A 17,445-nucleotide genomic window follows, 5' to 3' on the forward strand; every position below is an offset into this window, starting at 1 on the left:
TTTTTATAATATTAATAACATTTTTTTTAATAACATTTTAATAACATTTTTTTTTAAACAATAAAAGTAACACCATTACAAAATGATCACTTGCCCCTGTAATGTCCAAGTTTTTGTTTGAGGTTGTCAGAGTTAAAGGCAATCATTTACCTCAACTAATTATTGAATTAGTATTTTGGGCTTGTATTGGATTGCATTATATTTAAGGCTCATAGTCTCACTACAAGAAACAGTGACTCTAAATCTTTTTTGGTTTTGTTTTCCACCTGTCTGTGTGATGTGTTGGAATTTTGTAACAAAGGTGCATATTCATGTTTACTGGCTGCCCAGAAAGCCTTTTAATGTGGTTATGTTCCTTATGTTGCTTTTCAGGGTTGGTATATAGTAACATATGCTTTGGGAATCTACCATCTCAACCTGTTCATTGCTTTTCTATCGCCAAAAGTGGATCCTTCACTGCTTGATGAAGGCAAGTTGACTCAATTAAATCTGATCGGTTTTTTGTAAGGTGATCATGTTGTCTACATGGTAGGTTACCTCTCTGGTTGATACTTGCCTGTTCATGTAGGGGTTTTAACTAGCCTCCCATTATTTTCAATATCAAAGAGTACTAAGAATGCTTTCCCTTACACAACCCAGGTATGCAATTGTCATTTGTTATAAAAGCTTTATTGGTATACACTATATAGTCATCCAAACAAAACCGAATACTATTGTAGATTGACACATTTGAGGATGAAGGATTTTTTTTCATTTGTTTTTTTAAGTGGTTAGTTTGAAGTGTGTAACGCTTTTTAACTCTTAACACAGAGATGGATGGCTCCAAACAAAAGCACTACATCCACAAGCCATGATTTGTAATAACATGGAAATAAAATGTCATATTGCCAGCCACACTGTTGATCTCTTGGGAAGTAGACCGCAAACACATCAGTTACTGCTTAGTTCCAAAAAATATTTCTCTTTTGTGGCCTCAAATATCTCTTCCTCTATAAATTGTACAGCAGATTGTAATAATCTATCTGTGGAAATAAGATCAAATTCTGTACTTGGTTTGTTTAAACATGTACTCACTTTAACTGCCTTTGTTGTTAAACTTATAATTATAATTATTATTATTATTATTATATATATATGACTTATATATAACTCATTATTGGTCATTTGGTGGTTGTAATGTATAGATGAACACACATGTGTTAAGCTTTTTTTTTCTTTTCACTGCTCTGTTATGTAATGATTGTGTTATACGTTGGGAGCCGCTTGAAAACGAGATTACACGTCTCAAGGGGTTTTATCCTAATAATAAACAAATTTTGAACCAGTTCAAATAGTGTTTTTTTATGTTTTAACATGACACATTATTATTCTTAATGCTGAGTCATGGTTGAAGATTTCACATTTTTATTAACTGCTACTTCACCATGTAACCTCTCACTCCTGCAGATGAGGGCCCATCCCTTCCTACCAAGCAGAATGAGGAGTTCCGCCCTTTCATCAGGAGGTTGCCTGAATTCAAATTCTGGTGAGTCTAGCTTCAAATTACCTGTGTGGCCAAAATTTAAAATGCATCAAAATATGAATTTTTATATATACAGTTGTGGTCAAAAGTGTACATACACTTGTAGAAAATCACAATGTTATGGCTGTCTTGAGTCTTCAATAAGTTCTACAACTCTTATTTTTCTGTGATAGAGTGATCGGAACACATACATGTTTGTCACAAAAAACAGTCATAAAGTTTGGTTCTTTCATAAATTTATTATGGGTCTGCTGAAAATGTCACCAAATCTGCTGGGTCAAAAATATACATACGCAACATTAGTATTTGGTTACTAGTCCCTTGGCCATTTTCACGGCAACTAGGCGCTTTTGGTAGCCATCCACAAGGTCCTGGCAGCTTCAGGTCGAATGTTTGACCACTCTTCTTGACAGAATGGTGCAGTTCAGCTAAATGTGATAGTTTTCTTGCATGAACCTGTTTCTTTAGCACTGTCCACATTGTCTCAATGGGGTTTAGTCAGGACTTTGGGAAGGCCATTCTAAAACCTTAATCTAGCCTGGTTTAGCCATTCCTTTACACTTTTGATGTGTGTTTTGGGTCATTGTCTGTTGGAACACCCAACTGGCGCCAAGACCCAACCTTCGGCTGATGGTTTTAAGTTTTCCTGCAGAATTTGGAGGTAATCCTCCTTCTTCATTATCCCATTACACTTTCGGCAAAGAACAGTTCCACTGGCAGCAAAACATCCCCAGAGCATAATACTACCACCACCATGCTTGACAGTAGGCATGGTTTTCTGGGATTAAGGCCTCACCTTTTCTCCTCCAAACATATTGCTGGGTGCTGTGGCCAACAGCTCAATTTTTGTTTCGTCTGACCAGAGAACTTTCCTCAGAAGGTTTTATCTTTCCATGTGATCAGCAGCAAACTTCAGCCGATCTTAAGGTGCCTTTTTGGAGCAGGGCTTCTTTCTTGCACGGCAGCCTCTCCCATGGCGATGTAAAACACGCTTGACTGTGGAGACTGACACCTGTGTTCCTCAGCTTCCAAATCCTTGCAGACCTGCTTCTGGTGATTCTTGGTTGACTCTTGACCATCCTGACCAATCTCCTCGGCAGCATGTGATAGCTTGCGTTTTCTTCCTGATCGGGGCAGTGACACAACGTTCATGCACTTTATACTTGCGTATAAGTGTCTGCACAGTTGCTCTTGGGACCTGTAGCTGCTTTAAATGGCTCCAAGTGACTCCCTGACTTGTTCAAGTCAATAATTCGCTTTTTCAGATCCACACTGAGTTCCTTTGACTTTCCCATTGTAGCTTTTGTAGCTGAGTCTAATCACTGGGTCAAATGGCCCTATTTAAATGGCTCATGAGAAGTCAACAGCTGTAGTCAATCAGAATCACTTAGAGAAGTGAAGAGGCCATACATGAAGCTAATTTGATTGACACAACTCGCTACATCACCAAATTGACATATTTGTTGCTGTTGTATATGGACCCAGCAGATTTGGTGACATTTTCAGCAGACCCTAATAAATTTATGAAAGAACCAAACTTTATGACTGTTTTTGTGACAAACATGTATGTGTTCCGATCACTCTATCACAGAAAAATAGATTTGTAAACTTATTGAAGACTCAAGACAGCCTAACATTGTGATTTTCTACAAGTGTATGTAAACTTTGACCAACAACGTGTATAGATATATATATATCATATCCTATATATATATATATATATATATATATAAATGAATGTTCTTTAAAAAATTGGCAAGTGAATATAGAATAAGAGAGTTCACGGCAGAGGTAGGTTGTCTCTGAGGGAGGCCTCCCTGTTGTTCATTAATTTCTGATAATGGACACCTCGTTGGGGATTAACCCTTACTAAAATGATGCGTTTGGCCACAGTTTAAGTCATGCAGAATTCATTTGTAAAAGATAAAACCAAGCATAGTGGAGGGAATTAATCTGTGTATTTGCTTGTGGGTCATTGTGGTGATTGTATATCCTCATCTTGACTTATTCTCTACTTTATCCCTGTCGTCTATAGATCAAGCCTTAAGTAATACCCTCTCCTAAAGATACATTACATAGAAACACTTATTAGACTCTTGTAAGCCTGGCTTGACAAACTACCACTGTGACAGTTAACATCTTTTAGCAGTTTCAGCCATTATCAAAATCTTTTTTTACGATTTTCTTTTCAGCAGCCAGCCCCTCTCTCATCCACAGCTGCTATATTTTACACATGTGGCTGGTGCTGATAAGGTAGCTAAGCTGCATTGTTTTGACTGGACCTGAACAGCGTCACTTAAAATTTCCTGGGATAGAACCTCCAGACCCCCCCAAAGGCCCATTCTGAGCCACGAAAAACTCTGCAAGCTACTTCACAATGTTACTTAACTGCGTCTTTCGTTATAGTTTTGATTGAGAGACCCCTAGCGGCAGAACATTTCATACTGTGTGTTTCAGTCCACATTCCTCTAATTTCTACTATTTACAGTTTGTGTTAAACCTCACCTGACTTCCATGTGTTCATGTAAACTCTGTGCCATCGTGTTGTTTCTAACATTTGTTTTCCACTTATCCTCTTCTGGATTTTCCAACATGGATTTATTCATTTTATTAAGTCATACATCTAGTCTAGGCATACACAACACGTTTTAAATGGCTGTGGGTTTGATTTGAGGATGTTGATTAATGCTCATTAATGTCAGAAATATGGTTACATGGTTTTACCTGAGTATGTTATTTTCTTGCCAGGCATTCGGCAACAAAAGGCATTGTCATCGCCATGATTTGCACATTTTTTGAAGCCTTCAATGTGCCAGTGTTCTGGCCTATACTTGTAATGTACTTCATCATGCTCTTCTGCATCACCATGAAGAGGCAGATCAAGGTAAAAGTATACATTGACTGATGCATGCACTGCATACATTGACACTGCAGCTGTACTAGAATGTAATTCAAACATTGCAGTTTATGAAAAAGTATTATTTGGATTACACAGACAATTAATTGCTTGTGACAAATGCAAAAGTCGAGAAGCAAATCTAAGCACTATGAACATGAGCTGTGTAGAATGTCAGGAGCACTAGACTATAATGTAGTACATAAAATAAAGTAGAGTTGACTCAGCAACCCTCTGACAAAGCTTTTACCAAAACTAAACATCAGTCACAAAGGTCATAATTGGACCCCAGGAAGACTAGCTGGTCGTCTAGGCGTCAGCAAATGGACATCCTTATAATAAATAAATACAAATATGTTCTTAAAGGGATATTTTGTTTGACTGCATTATATTGTACAGGGTTTGTTATGTTCAGCCTTGATATGCATTGCATTTGTTTAATATTAAATATCTAAATACTGTTGTTTTTTCTCTCAACCGGTCCATAGGACCCTGTTTTCCTTTGTTTTTGTGTGTAAGTGACAGGAACAACAATCTTTGGCATTGGTCCAGTATTAAAAGTGAACGCTATAACCAGCAGCCAGAGACAGAGCTGCAAAGTAACCCTATGGTGTAAATGTGCTTCGGCTTAGATTATTATTTTTATACTTTACAAGTGTCTTGACAACATTATGGAAAGGATCCTTACAGAGAGAGGCTTTTTAAACCTATTTATGACTATTCTGTTTAACCAGAAACCGCTCTACACTAGCCCTCAACCCACCAGACTCCATTTAAATAACAAAAACAAAAAACAATAAATAAACTTTTTAGCGTTTGTAGAGTCAACTTATTTCCACATGAAAATCAGTTGACCATGTGTTTAATTTCAACCAAAACTAGAAATTAGGTTAGAAAATTGGACAGATGACCCAAAACGGCTTTTGCATAGTTTTATTTTGTTTCAGTTGACTTTGAATGATGTGTTTTACAATGCTAAAATGACTGTTTTTACATGGAGTCTGGTGGTTTTAGTGTACACAATTTCACGAATGTTTTTGTTTTAAAAAAGATCTAACTCTTTGACAGAGATCGACTTCCTTAGAAATCCTTTTCATAATGTTGGCAGAATGTTAATCTGAGCCAGGCAAAGCCAAAATAAGCTACACAATTGCCATATTAACTTAAATTGTAGCTTGGACCAATGTCAAAGATTGTTGTCACTTAGACACAAAAACATAGGAAAATAGGATCCAGGTTGAAACAAAACAGTAGGTACCCTTTAAGCGCAAATTCCTTATTTTTATGATAAAAATAGCAATCACTGTGCTACTCCATCTCATGGGATACGTTGATTAAAAAAATGTTTAAGCAAATCCTTAAAATACATGTCACTAATTCTCCTCTTTCTCTTCCCCACTTTCTCTAGCATATGGTCAAGTACAGATACCTGCCCTTCACACATGGGAAGAGAACATACAAAGGCAAGGACGACACAGGGAAAACTTTTGCTAGTTAAAATCTCCCACATACCCTTCCCCTTCTTCTCGTTTTAAATTAATTGGTCACAGCTAGTGGGGAATGATAAGAGTCAGAGATTTATTTACTTTTTGTAAGCTGGACAGTAACATGACAACATAACGTTAAAAAAAAAAAATCAACTTTTGATCCATGGTTCAGTGTTGAGGACATGAGCAGCTTATGAGCTTTTTTGAGGACCCCAATCCTCATTTTAGGATTGGTCTGCATTTGTTCAGTAGTTTGGAGACTAAGTGCTGCCTTTTGCCTTTTTAACCCCATGGGGTAAGTATAAAGTCACCATGAAAGATCCACACTGAAAAAAAGTTGCTGTGAAATTTGTGATTTTTGTTTATTTTTTCAGTGATTCCAGTACATCTCCTCCCAAGTTAAATAAATCTGCCAAATTTTGAAAAATATATTGGCACATACTTTTTTGTAACAATATTGAAAGTCAGTGTAAAAATAAGAACATGATAAGATGTGTAAGATGAAATCTGAAAGAAAACGCAACGGTTTCCGAGTTGAATCATTTCATTTTTTGTGATAAGTTTGCGACAGCCCTGGCTCACAAGTGTCTCAGACAGTTGGCCTTTGTACAAAATGCAGACACTGAGAAATTAGTTGCATTTGACTTGAATATGTATTCATGAAAAACAAAAATCCCTATTAAAAATGAATCTCTAAAAATAATTGACACTCAGCAGAAATGTATTTTATTGATCTTGAATTGGCAACGAATGCAATTCTGTGTATTACCCGATGCTCTGTAGCATAGCCAGTGAAGCAAGCATTAATATGAATGATTAACAATGAATTTTCCGCCAGCAGCCACATCATTGAATGCATAATTCAAAGTGAATGTCACTAATCCCAACCTATTTAGTCTCCTGTAGCTTGTAGTCTATCTTTGTATCAGTTCTTTTTACTTTTGCGCCCTTGTAGAGTTTAACAGATGGGCTACTTTGTCGTTAAAGGTGCTCTAAGCGATGTCCTCTCCTCACTGTCCGCAAGGTGGCTGTCCCCAGAACACACTGCATACACAAACCGCATTCCAGCCAATAACCGACAAGAAGGATTTGGGGGTGGGGGGCTAGTGTGCGGTTATGAAGAGGAGAGGGGGCAGGCTAGTCTCGTTCTGTTTGAAAAACGACAGAGTAACGTCTCCCAACATCGCTTAGAGCACCTTTTAAGCAACCCTAGAAACTAAATTATTTAGCATTATTTAGGGGGCATTGAAATGGCAAATCAATGAATTTATTTTGTTGGTTCTTTTACATCATAATTCTAAATATATTTGTCCTCAAAATGCATAACCAGTATTCCAATCCAAAATAATAATCAAGCAATTACACGTTTCTCCCCCGATGACCCTGATTTTCTCTTTGAAACATTTCCCCATCTGGGTTTCGAAGACTGGGTTCGTTTTGATTTATGTAGACTAGCTGTTATAATCTGTTTACTTTGAAAAACATTATGATAAATAGTCATTCCAAGCAAACTTTTGTTCTCTTTCTTTTGCAGAGGACACATAAGAAAACAGAGATTGAGAGCTTTTATTATAACAAATGGATGAAGTGGTGGTGATCATAACTTTCTTTTCTATAAACCTGTTTATTTTTCTCCATTTTTATCAGACTGCTGGGGATTATCTGTCATTACTAAACTTTGATCAGCACTGTAAGGGATCAATACACTTTCCTGTAAAAAGTTTGTTTCAAAGGGTTGTCTGGAGGATTTGTATGTGTATATTTATATATATTTTAAAAAATGAAATTTCTTTGAGATTATTTTTTTTTTTCTTCCAACCACCATACTGTTTCCAAGTGTTTAAATCCATTTCAGTTAAAATTGATGAAAGCAGAACTGGTTAATTGGGTTCTAGATTTGATGAATTAAATGTTTCTCATGGATTGCATGTTATTGTTTTCTTGTGCTACAGTTATTAAACAAAAACTTGATTTTATTAACTTAAATGTAATTTTTTTTTCACTCCAAATGCTATTAAAGAGGATGTGTCCCTTCAAACAGTGCATATGAGTCTCCGTCTGAGATTTTGTAGATTCCTGGAAGAGAGTTAAAGGCCAAACAACCAAAATATTTCATCTGGGCTCAAGGTGTCCCTACACTTCTATTTACAAAAATATCCCATTAAATTGAGTTTACAATTCTATCTAATCTTCTACACTTAAACTAGGTTGTGAAACCAATATAAATACAATTTTAAAGAATACATTTGAAACCTGTAAACAGAATATTTATTTGTGCTATGAAATATTTTGCTGTCTTAATATCTAACTTTCCATGTTGCCGTTTTCTGCATGCACTCATCACATTAGGGAGACAAGTACAACTTTATTACACCAAATGTTCTAACAAAAGGAACAAAGTGTCTCCCATTAAAGGTCCCATGGCATGAAAATTTCACTTTGAGATTTTTTAACAATTAATATGCGTTCCTCCAGCCTGCCTATGGTCCGCCAGTGGCTAGAAAGGGCGATAGGTGTAAACAGAGTTCTGGGTATCCTGCTCTGCCTTTGAGAAAATGAAAGCTCAGATGGGTCAATCTGGGTTACCTCACCTTTCTCTGCTTTGCCCACCCAGAGAATTTGGCCCACACATGAGAGAGAGACATCATGGCTTTCAAACGAGCAAAGTAGCAGTTGGTCAAGGCCACACCCCCAGCCTCCATCTTGCCCCCCCTCAAAAAAAATAAATAGATGATAATCCCCTGTGGGGAAATTACAATTGCGCTCTGTTTTGTTCCACACACTAGACGCAGGCCTGAATTACAGACATGTGCTCAGGTCCTATACATGCACAAATGGAGAAATGTCAGAGTGAGGGGGCTGTGACTGCGGGACAGGCACCCTGAGCAGTTGGGGGGTTTGGTGCCTTGCTCAAAAGCACCTTGGCAGTACCCAGGAAGTAAACCGGCACCTCTCCAGCTACCAGTCCACACTCCGTACTTTGGTCGGTACAGGGACTTAAATTAGTGACCCTCCGGTTCCCAACCTATCTCCTTACTGAACTTCAATCTCACCATTTAACCATTAACGAATGATTAGTTAAGCATTCACTACCATTGATGCTGAGTAATGGTTAATCATTAACAAATTATTTGTTAAGCATTTACTACTATTGGTACTAAGTGGTGATCAATCATTAAGGAATGATTAAGCATTCACAACAATTGGTACTAATTGGTGTTAAATCAATAACAAATGATTAGTTAAACATAAGTAATCATTCCTTCATGACTAACCACTCAGTATGAGATATCACTTTATCTCCAGGTACGCACAATACTTAACTAATCCTTTGTTAATGATTAACCACCACTCAGTATTAATGGTAGTGAAGGCTTAATTAATAATTTGTTAAGGATTAACCACCACTCAGTACAAATGGTAGTAAATGGTTAACTAGTGATTATTGAAGCATTCTGAATGCTTATTTAATCATTTGTTAATTACCCACCACTTAGTACCAATGGTAGGGAATGCTTAACTAATCATTTGTTACTCCTTAATTTAACAGTAACTACCAGTCTGTTTAACAGTACCTCATAATTAGTGCTTGAATCACAGTCAGTCATTAACTACTCATTAACTAACCCTTTGTTACTCATTCATTAATAATGAATAATGACTTTTGTGGCCCCCTACTTAGTAAGAATTCTACAATCCTGTTTTTACTTTGTCACGATGGGGTATTGAGGGAGATTGACAGGGGAAAATCTGAATTGAAATGGTTTTAGAATAAGGCAGGAACATAACAAAATGTGAAGTTCTGAATACTTTCTGAATGCATTGTACATCACAAGGACAGTAGGAACAGTTGAGGTGATTTCTGCATACTGATTTGTGTATTCTCATTTAACCAGTTCTTACAACTCATGCACTCCCAAGTTCACAGTTCACATCAGGTTGGTAAACAGTAATTACAACATTGAAACCTTTTCTGGTTTCTCTGTGTCTCCTGGAAACACTTCTACATGCCTTGGCTCCATGTGTCCCAGCCTCAGAGTTAAAGCTGGAAGGAAATTATTTGTTAGGTGGACTTTTTGATATTCATTATGATGATGACCCTGTTTATCATGACGGACCAGAAGCAATCAACTGTTCCAGATTAGTCTTAATGTAAATCTGAGTGCATAGATTCTTAAGTTGAAACTTATGAAGAACGGCCGGTGTAACAGATGACAGAATTTACATTCAAAAGCTTTGCCTCAAACTTCTGGTCAATGGATATAGCTAGCAGCACATTTCTCCCCAAACCCAGCTAAGTAATTGCTATATTATCAAAGTTGAACCTCACATCTGCATTATTGACCTTAGTTGTTGGTGCATGAAATCCCCTAAGATATTCATGTCTTTGTTGTTGTCTTTGAATCTCTGTAGAGGAAATCAATAACTCGACCAACCTTCTGCCAAATCTCTTGGTTATGAGATATTTGACCACTGCTCAGATACACAAAGTTTTCCCGGCATTTTCAACCTCATATCAGACAACGACTTGATCCCACTTGGGGGTGAATCACACAAGAATCGGTCCAAAGTGATAGCCCCACTCTTCAGGAGGACTCTAGTTCCTATGGTAAAGTCGTAAACTACTGTATTTACAATATTCTTACTAAATTCATCAAGTAATAAGAAAAGTTTTATATAAATTACGAAAGAAATTAAACCATTAAACCCTCTTAGCCATAAAAAAGAATTAAAAAAGTAAAGAATTAACATTCTGAAGTTAGCTCCCAGCAATGCCAGAATAAATGACAAAACTGCTTTTACTCAATTTCTTCCTCTTATTTATAACAATTTACCTGTGCTGTTGACATTTCACAATCAAAACAGCATTTGTGGATTCCATTATACTTTTTTGCATTTCCACTACTTTTGCATATTGACATTCTGGAGAACACGGTAAATTAAGCAGCCATGTTCACTCTGAACAATGCAAACATTTTTTGTCTGTTTTTTTAACAATCAAAATTATTAAGCCTATTATATAGCCAAGTTTAACATAGTAATTGATGAAATTACCGTTTTATGATCCTCCATGCTTAATTGAATACAATTGTGCTTACATAAGTCAGAACATTCAGTGTTTATCTGCATACAGTTATTTCTGTAAAGCCCTGCACTGAAGTAGATATTTACATGTACAGCAGTTATATAACAGTAAGAGAGATTCAATAAAAAGATTTTTTTTGTCTTTTGAAGTTGCTAACACTGATATCACCACATGAAGGCGCCACTTCACTGTGGCACTGTCTACATGCTGAACTACAGGCATATTACTACAGTATATTTAAGGTGTACACCATCAATATACTTGTGTATTATAAACTTTTGTATTGAGTAAAAATAGGGGGCAGAATGTCGTTTTTTGTGCAGATATTCAGATTCATGGTTTGTTGAGTTTGTGTGCACAACTTACTACTGTCAACAATATTAGCTTTTGATTTTTTTCATTATGCCTATTGTTTTTAGACAGACAAGGCTAGAAGTAGTTGAGCTTTATGACATACAGTTTGGGGACTCAGATATCTGATTTCATGTTTTTCCTTTTAGCAGAGCCTTGTTCAAGTATCCAAAAATCAAATTTGATACTTAAACAGGCACACGTAATACTACTACTTAATGAACAACAAATGTGAAGTCAATTTTAAGACATCTGGTTTGGGACAATACACCAGTGTAGACACTTTAGTGAGAGTCCAGTTCATGGCCTGGCCATCTACCATTGTCATCCACAAAGTGATAGAAAATAAATTCTTTCAACAACGTGATGTGTGACCACAGTTTAAGTCATGCAGAGCTTATTTGTAGAAAATGTAGCATTTTAGTCTAAATCAAAGATATTTGATTGAATAAATCTGTGTGTATTTGATTATGATCTTACATTGACATCTCACCTTATTCTCATCCCTTTTATCTATATAATGTATGTAGCATTACCCTCTCCTAAAGAGACATTGAATATATGTATTAGAATATTGCAAGCTTTGAAAAACTTTCACTCTTGACAGTTAACATCTTTGAGCAGTTTCAGCCATTCTAAAGTAAAATACAAATAATTAAGCTTAAAGTCCACATTTCTCAGGGCTCTACTATTTACAGCTTGTGTTAAACCTTGCCTGCCAGCCATGGGTTTATGCAAACTCTCTTCTTGTGTACTAAAACAGAAAGAGAGGAAAGTGGTTTTGCATCAGTCATGCAACTGGTCCTAGTGTATATTAAGGTGATCTACGGTTCCTCTTTTCATGTGGTTCAAATAAATGACCACATTGTTTTTACAGTTGTGAGAACAGTAGTACTGAATAGTTTATTCATCAGTTGTTTTAGGACTCACTGTGTTAACTGAACTTGAGGAAATAAGATACATGGAACACATTAAGATATTGTGTTTAAACAACAAACTTTTGTTTATACTGTATAATGCAATACAGCTTTTACCAAAACTAAACATCTAAACATTAACAAAGGCCATATGTTTTGAAGGGATTTTTTTTTTTACTGCATTTTATTACTATTATTAGTATGGGTGTTTCTCTTATGTCCGGCCGTCAGTGCATTTGTTTATTTTGAATACCGAATACCTCATGTAAAGCATTAATTCCATCACAGGGACTCTGCAACATGAGATTTTTGCATACTGATTTGTGTATTCTTATAGTTATCTTCTATATATGACACCTCGTGCACTCAGTGTCAACATCACCATTGTCTCATAAATTACTAAAGGCAGTGCATTGTCTTATTAGAGTTCACATCAGGTTGGTAAACAGTAATTACAACAATGAAACCTTTTCTGGTTTCTCTGTGTCTCCTGGAAACACTTCTACATGCCTTGGCTCCATGTGTACCAGTCTCAGAGTTTCAGCTGGATGGAGATTATTTGTTAGGTGGACTTTTTAATGTTCATCATGATAGTGACTATGTTTATCATGGCAGACCAGAAGCCATCGACTGCTCCAGGTGAGTCTTACAATAAATCTGAATGAAAACCTTCTAAAAATTGATGACGAACACTTGGTGTACCAGTTTATATCGTAAAGAGTTTTTCCTCAAACATCTTGTCAATGGATATAACTGGTACCACAGTTTTCCTAAAACCACTTTAATGAATTGCTATGTTGTAAAACTTGAGGTCCTTGTCACATTCAGATCCATGTTTAAATATAAATGTCTGTACAGACTTCAAAAACAGTAATACTTGATCAGTGAAACTAATTCTCACACTTTTCACTGTCCTTCCTCTGTCCACAGTAAACTCCTAGTTAATTCAAGTTATCGGAGGTTTCAGTTGATGAGATTCTCTGTACAAGAAGTCAATAACTTGACCAACCTTCTGCCAAATATATCTCTCGGTTATGAGATATTTGACCACTGCTCAGATACACAAAGTTTTCCCGGCATTTTCAACCTCATATCAGACAACGACTTGATCCCACTTGGGGGTGAATCACACAAGAATCGGTCCAAAGTGATAGCAGTGGTCGGCGCTTCTACAAGCAAACATTCCCTGACTGTAGCCCCTCTCTTCATGAGGAATCTAGTTCCTATGGTAAAGTTGCAAACTATTGTATTTTAACATAACCATTAATTTGACCAAATACATCAAGTAAAAAGCACATTTTAATATAAATTACAAAAAAAGTAAAAGAGCTTTGAAATTGTGAGAATCTGTCACTGAAAAAGCTGACAATTCCTCTATTATTCTGTTAACAGGTCAGTTATGCAGCTGCAAGTTCTGTGTTGTCAAGGATCCAAATTTACCCCTCTTTCCTACGCACAGTGCATCCCAATAAAAACATAATTGAATTGATTGTTAAGATTTTGCAGCACTACAACTGGACCTGGGTTGCATTCCTTTACATTGATGATGATTATGGCCAAGATGGACTGGAATTGTTCATAAAGAGGATTGAGGACACAAAGATCTGCCTGGCGTACACCAAAGGACTCAATCCATATTCCGATTATTCACAAATATTCAAACAGATAGAGGCACAGAGGATAGGTATCATTATTGTTTTTGTTCATGAATGGACTGCTGAACCTCTCCTTCAGTCAGCAATACAACAAAATGTCACCAACAAAGTGTGGATCGCAATAAACACATGGTCGTTAAACAAGAAGCTCCCCAAGGAGAAAGGAATAAAAAATATTGGAACTGTAATTGGGTTTTCTGAGTCAGAAGTGACAGTTCCTGGTTTCAATGATTTTATTTATTCTTCCAGAAGCCAGACTCCTTGTGAAAATGCAGAACCTTCTTTTTGTAATCAGGCGTGCAACTGCAGCAGCCTGAGTGCAGAAGATATCATTGCTGCTGACCCATCTTTTAATTTTAATGTTTATTCTGCTGTATATGCCATCGCTCATGCCTTACACCACGTCTTGCAATGTGAATCTGACACATGTAATCCCAATATTACAGTGTACCCACACATGGTAAGTACACTTACAATTGAATAAAAAAAGATTTTCTTCTCACCCCATTTATGTTTCTCTAATAACTGACAAGCCTATGTGAAAGTGAACAATCCTAACACAAAATACAAGTTGGTTTTTTTATTATGTATTAGCGTTGTATAAAAGTCTTTAAATCTTCAGAATATAATCCAAATTTGTATGGATTTTTTTTGTACCTGTCAAACGTTAGAGCTCAGATATATAAATTTTAGAAGTAATAGAGATGCATACAATCTAATAAACCATTTCCTTAAACCTCTAAAGGAGGCATTACACTGCATAATTTAATCAACAACTCATAATGTTTATTGTGAACACATGCAAGTAATCTGAACGTTGTGTACCCACATCAGGTTTTTGCAGAGCTGATGAAGTCAAACTTCACACTTTTAAACCAGAGTATTCTGTTTGATGAGTATGGGGACCCCAACTACGGATCCTTTTCTATAGTTTTCTGGAACCAAAGTGGTGATGCAGAGATTGTCGGCTTTTATAATTTATACCCACCGTTCCATTTCTTCATCAACGACAGCAAAATCCAGTGGTACACAAAGGGAGAGGTAAGTTGTATTTCCTACCAAGAGTTTTAAAAATACTTTGTTTTGGTTTTCCCACTTTAGCAGGGGTCTGTGTGTGTGTGTGTGTGTGTGTGTAAAGATGTTTATTTAGTATTAGCTGTGACACAACAGGAATCAGGAACATTAACCAATAGTGGTGTATCATGTCATTCTAATCGTAGACATAAAATTACTACTCAACACAACCACATTATTTAATATTATGCCTACTCATTCATCCAGATAAGACAGCATCTCTATCATATTGCAATAAGTGCATATTCCATTCTGGGTTGGAGAGAAACGTATTTTCAATTGTTCTGTATGTCTGGCACATATTGCAGAGTTGACAAATGATGTTGACTTGACTTAAAGTGGCAGGAGTTCCATCTGGTGTGGGTTCAATAAAGTCAATCTTATGATATTGAATGTTTGAAGATCTTCAATAGTCTATAATTATTAGGAAACACTACAATGTCAGATATCTACAATCCAATTGTTAATAGTTATCTTAATTTTAGATATTCATAATGAAAAAACATTCCAGATAGTGCAAAAAAAACGATCTTAGGTATAAATTGTTACGTAAACTAGGCTTTGACTGATATCTGAACAAACCCTACTGTAAATGCTTTTAGAAGTAGGCCTACCTAGGAGGGAAACTGTAAAGCTTGGTGTATGTAAGTCCTACTGAAGTGGAGTTTTCTGACTCAGAGTAAGCTAGCCTATGAGAACAACCCATATTGATAGAATGGCCTTTAGAAAATCCCACACGTTTTGCAATACATTACATGTAGATCCAGTGTTTGCTTGACGGGGAAGTGTTAACTAATGTAAATGTCACAAGTTGGTCTGGGTGTCTCCGTGGCTTGCAGTGAGTGACACACTCGCAAGACTATTGAAAGCCAAACAGTTCAAATACACGTGAATTCTCACACGTAAACACACGTCGCAAGACAACGTGCCAACACGCGCAAAATCCACGTAAACAACGCGTAGTTTTTTCACACGTGAACACAACGTAAAATACACGTAAACAACACGTAAATTGCGACGCGTAACCGCGCCGGTCTAACAACACGTAGACACGCGTAGACAACGTGGTGTGTTTACGTGTTCATTTCATGTGAATTGAGCCATTTGGTCACTTCTACTCTATTTTGAATGGGTGAGCGTCCTAATCGCCCATTGGCTGCTGAGTAGTAGGGTTAAACCATTTCTGTAAGCCTGGGGAGGGGGTCGCCTGCCAATATTCAACATGCAAAAGGTCCTCTCACTTCTTTTCTTTCTCATTTCTTCTTTTTTGGTTAGCTTTTTTTTTTAATATCAATTTAATTCAATAAATTTCCATTCAATTTAAATTATTATTTCTTCTTTTGGTTTAGCCTTTAAAAAAAAGTATCAATTTAAATTCAATGATTTACTACTCAATTGTAAATTATATTTTATATATTATAATAATTATAACAATAACAAATATATATAATATAATAATTATACCTTTTTGGGGACCTTCCAGTTTTCAATTTCAATTTCAGTTCAATTTCGTAACGACAACGGCTAATGTTTGCATGCATGTCAGCCGGGACCAGATACTCAGCAACTCGTTTGTATCGTCAAGTTTCACAAGACACCGACAAATGAATGTGAAATGGAGGCGAAGCGATAAGCCTGTTTATTTCCCGGTTAGTCGGGAATGGGTCCTGGAAGGCCACGCATACACCGCGTCTGCCTCTATCACCAGTTCATTGAATAAACAGTCAAACCGTAACACCGGCGCCGCGGTGTCGCTGTTTCACTTTTAGACCGGCTGTCCGAACCTTCCGTGACGTGAAAATAGACCTGGCACGCATTTCTAGCGTAGCGGAGACTTCTTTAACCGTCTATGGCGGAAATCCACTTTTATGGAGCTAGATGTGTGTCTTTATTACACGAGAAAATAAATGATGTGAGAGAAAAAAAATTTTTTTGAGAGAAAAAGTTATTACTCTGATAGCAAAAAAAACATTTTATGAAAGAAAAAGTGTTCATACCAATAGCAAAAAATAGTAGGCTAGCCTAATATTTGAGACTAAAAGAAATTTAAATATAAATTTGAATTTTTAAAAATTATTTCTGAGAAAAAATATCTCTCTCAAAATACTTTTTTAAACTCTCAAATATATATTTTTGCCATCGGTGTGAAAAAAATTCTATGAAAAAAAAGTGTTTCTCTCAAAACGTTTTTTTTCTCGCTTTCCAAACTTAAGTCTTTCACTTCGATGCAATTTCTTGTTCTCGTCTCAGTTTTTTTCTATCATTGTGAAAATAATGTCATGGGTGGGGCCAGGTCCCTATTGGCCAGTCGGGTGAGCACCATCTTGTCTTGGGACTCGATCTGAATCATTACACCATTGTCACCGGTATTTGTTTATTTGTTTATTTCAAAGGATCCGCATTAGCTGACGCCAAGACGACAGCTAGTCTTCCTGGGGTCCAAACAATACATCCAAA

At 36.5% G+C, this 17,445-nt stretch overlaps 2 protein-coding genes across 3 annotated transcripts in view; both read left to right on the forward strand.

Moving 5' to 3' along the window:
- Positions 1 to 7,948, forward strand: part of rer1 (retention in endoplasmic reticulum sorting receptor 1) — a 10,977-nt gene extending 3,029 nt beyond the window's left edge. Inside the window, exons 4-8 of one of the 2 annotated variants that reach the window (XM_032520701.1) lie at positions 373 to 469; positions 1,447 to 1,525; positions 4,271 to 4,406; positions 5,827 to 5,881; positions 7,440 to 7,948. In XM_032520701.1, coding sequence (XP_032376592.1) covers positions 373 to 469; positions 1,447 to 1,525; positions 4,271 to 4,406; positions 5,827 to 5,881; positions 7,440 to 7,450 — 378 coding nt within the window. In that variant the 3' untranslated portion in view covers positions 7,451 to 7,948. Of the gene's footprint in view, positions 1 to 372; positions 470 to 1,446; positions 1,526 to 4,270; positions 4,407 to 5,826; positions 6,569 to 7,439 lie in introns of those variants that run through there. The other variant, XM_032520700.1, reaches the window with a different exon arrangement.
- A 4,705-nt stretch (positions 7,949 to 12,653) lies between these two features.
- The window catches only part of LOC116693004 (taste receptor type 1 member 1), a 21,266-nt gene continuing 16,474 nt past the window's right edge, over positions 12,654 to 17,445 (forward strand). Inside the window, exons 1-4 of the mRNA XM_032521677.1 lie at positions 12,654 to 12,898; positions 13,190 to 13,487; positions 13,652 to 14,374; positions 14,749 to 14,955. Coding sequence (XP_032377568.1) covers positions 12,720 to 12,898; positions 13,190 to 13,487; positions 13,652 to 14,374; positions 14,749 to 14,955 — 1,407 coding nt within the window. The 5' untranslated portion in view covers positions 12,654 to 12,719. The remainder of the gene's footprint in view (positions 12,899 to 13,189; positions 13,488 to 13,651; positions 14,375 to 14,748; positions 14,956 to 17,445) is intronic.

This window comes from Etheostoma spectabile, chromosome 7 (assembly GCF_008692095.1).
Source record: "Etheostoma spectabile isolate EspeVRDwgs_2016 chromosome 7, UIUC_Espe_1.0, whole genome shotgun sequence".
Taxonomy (NCBI): Eukaryota; Metazoa; Chordata; class Actinopteri; order Perciformes; family Percidae; genus Etheostoma; species Etheostoma spectabile.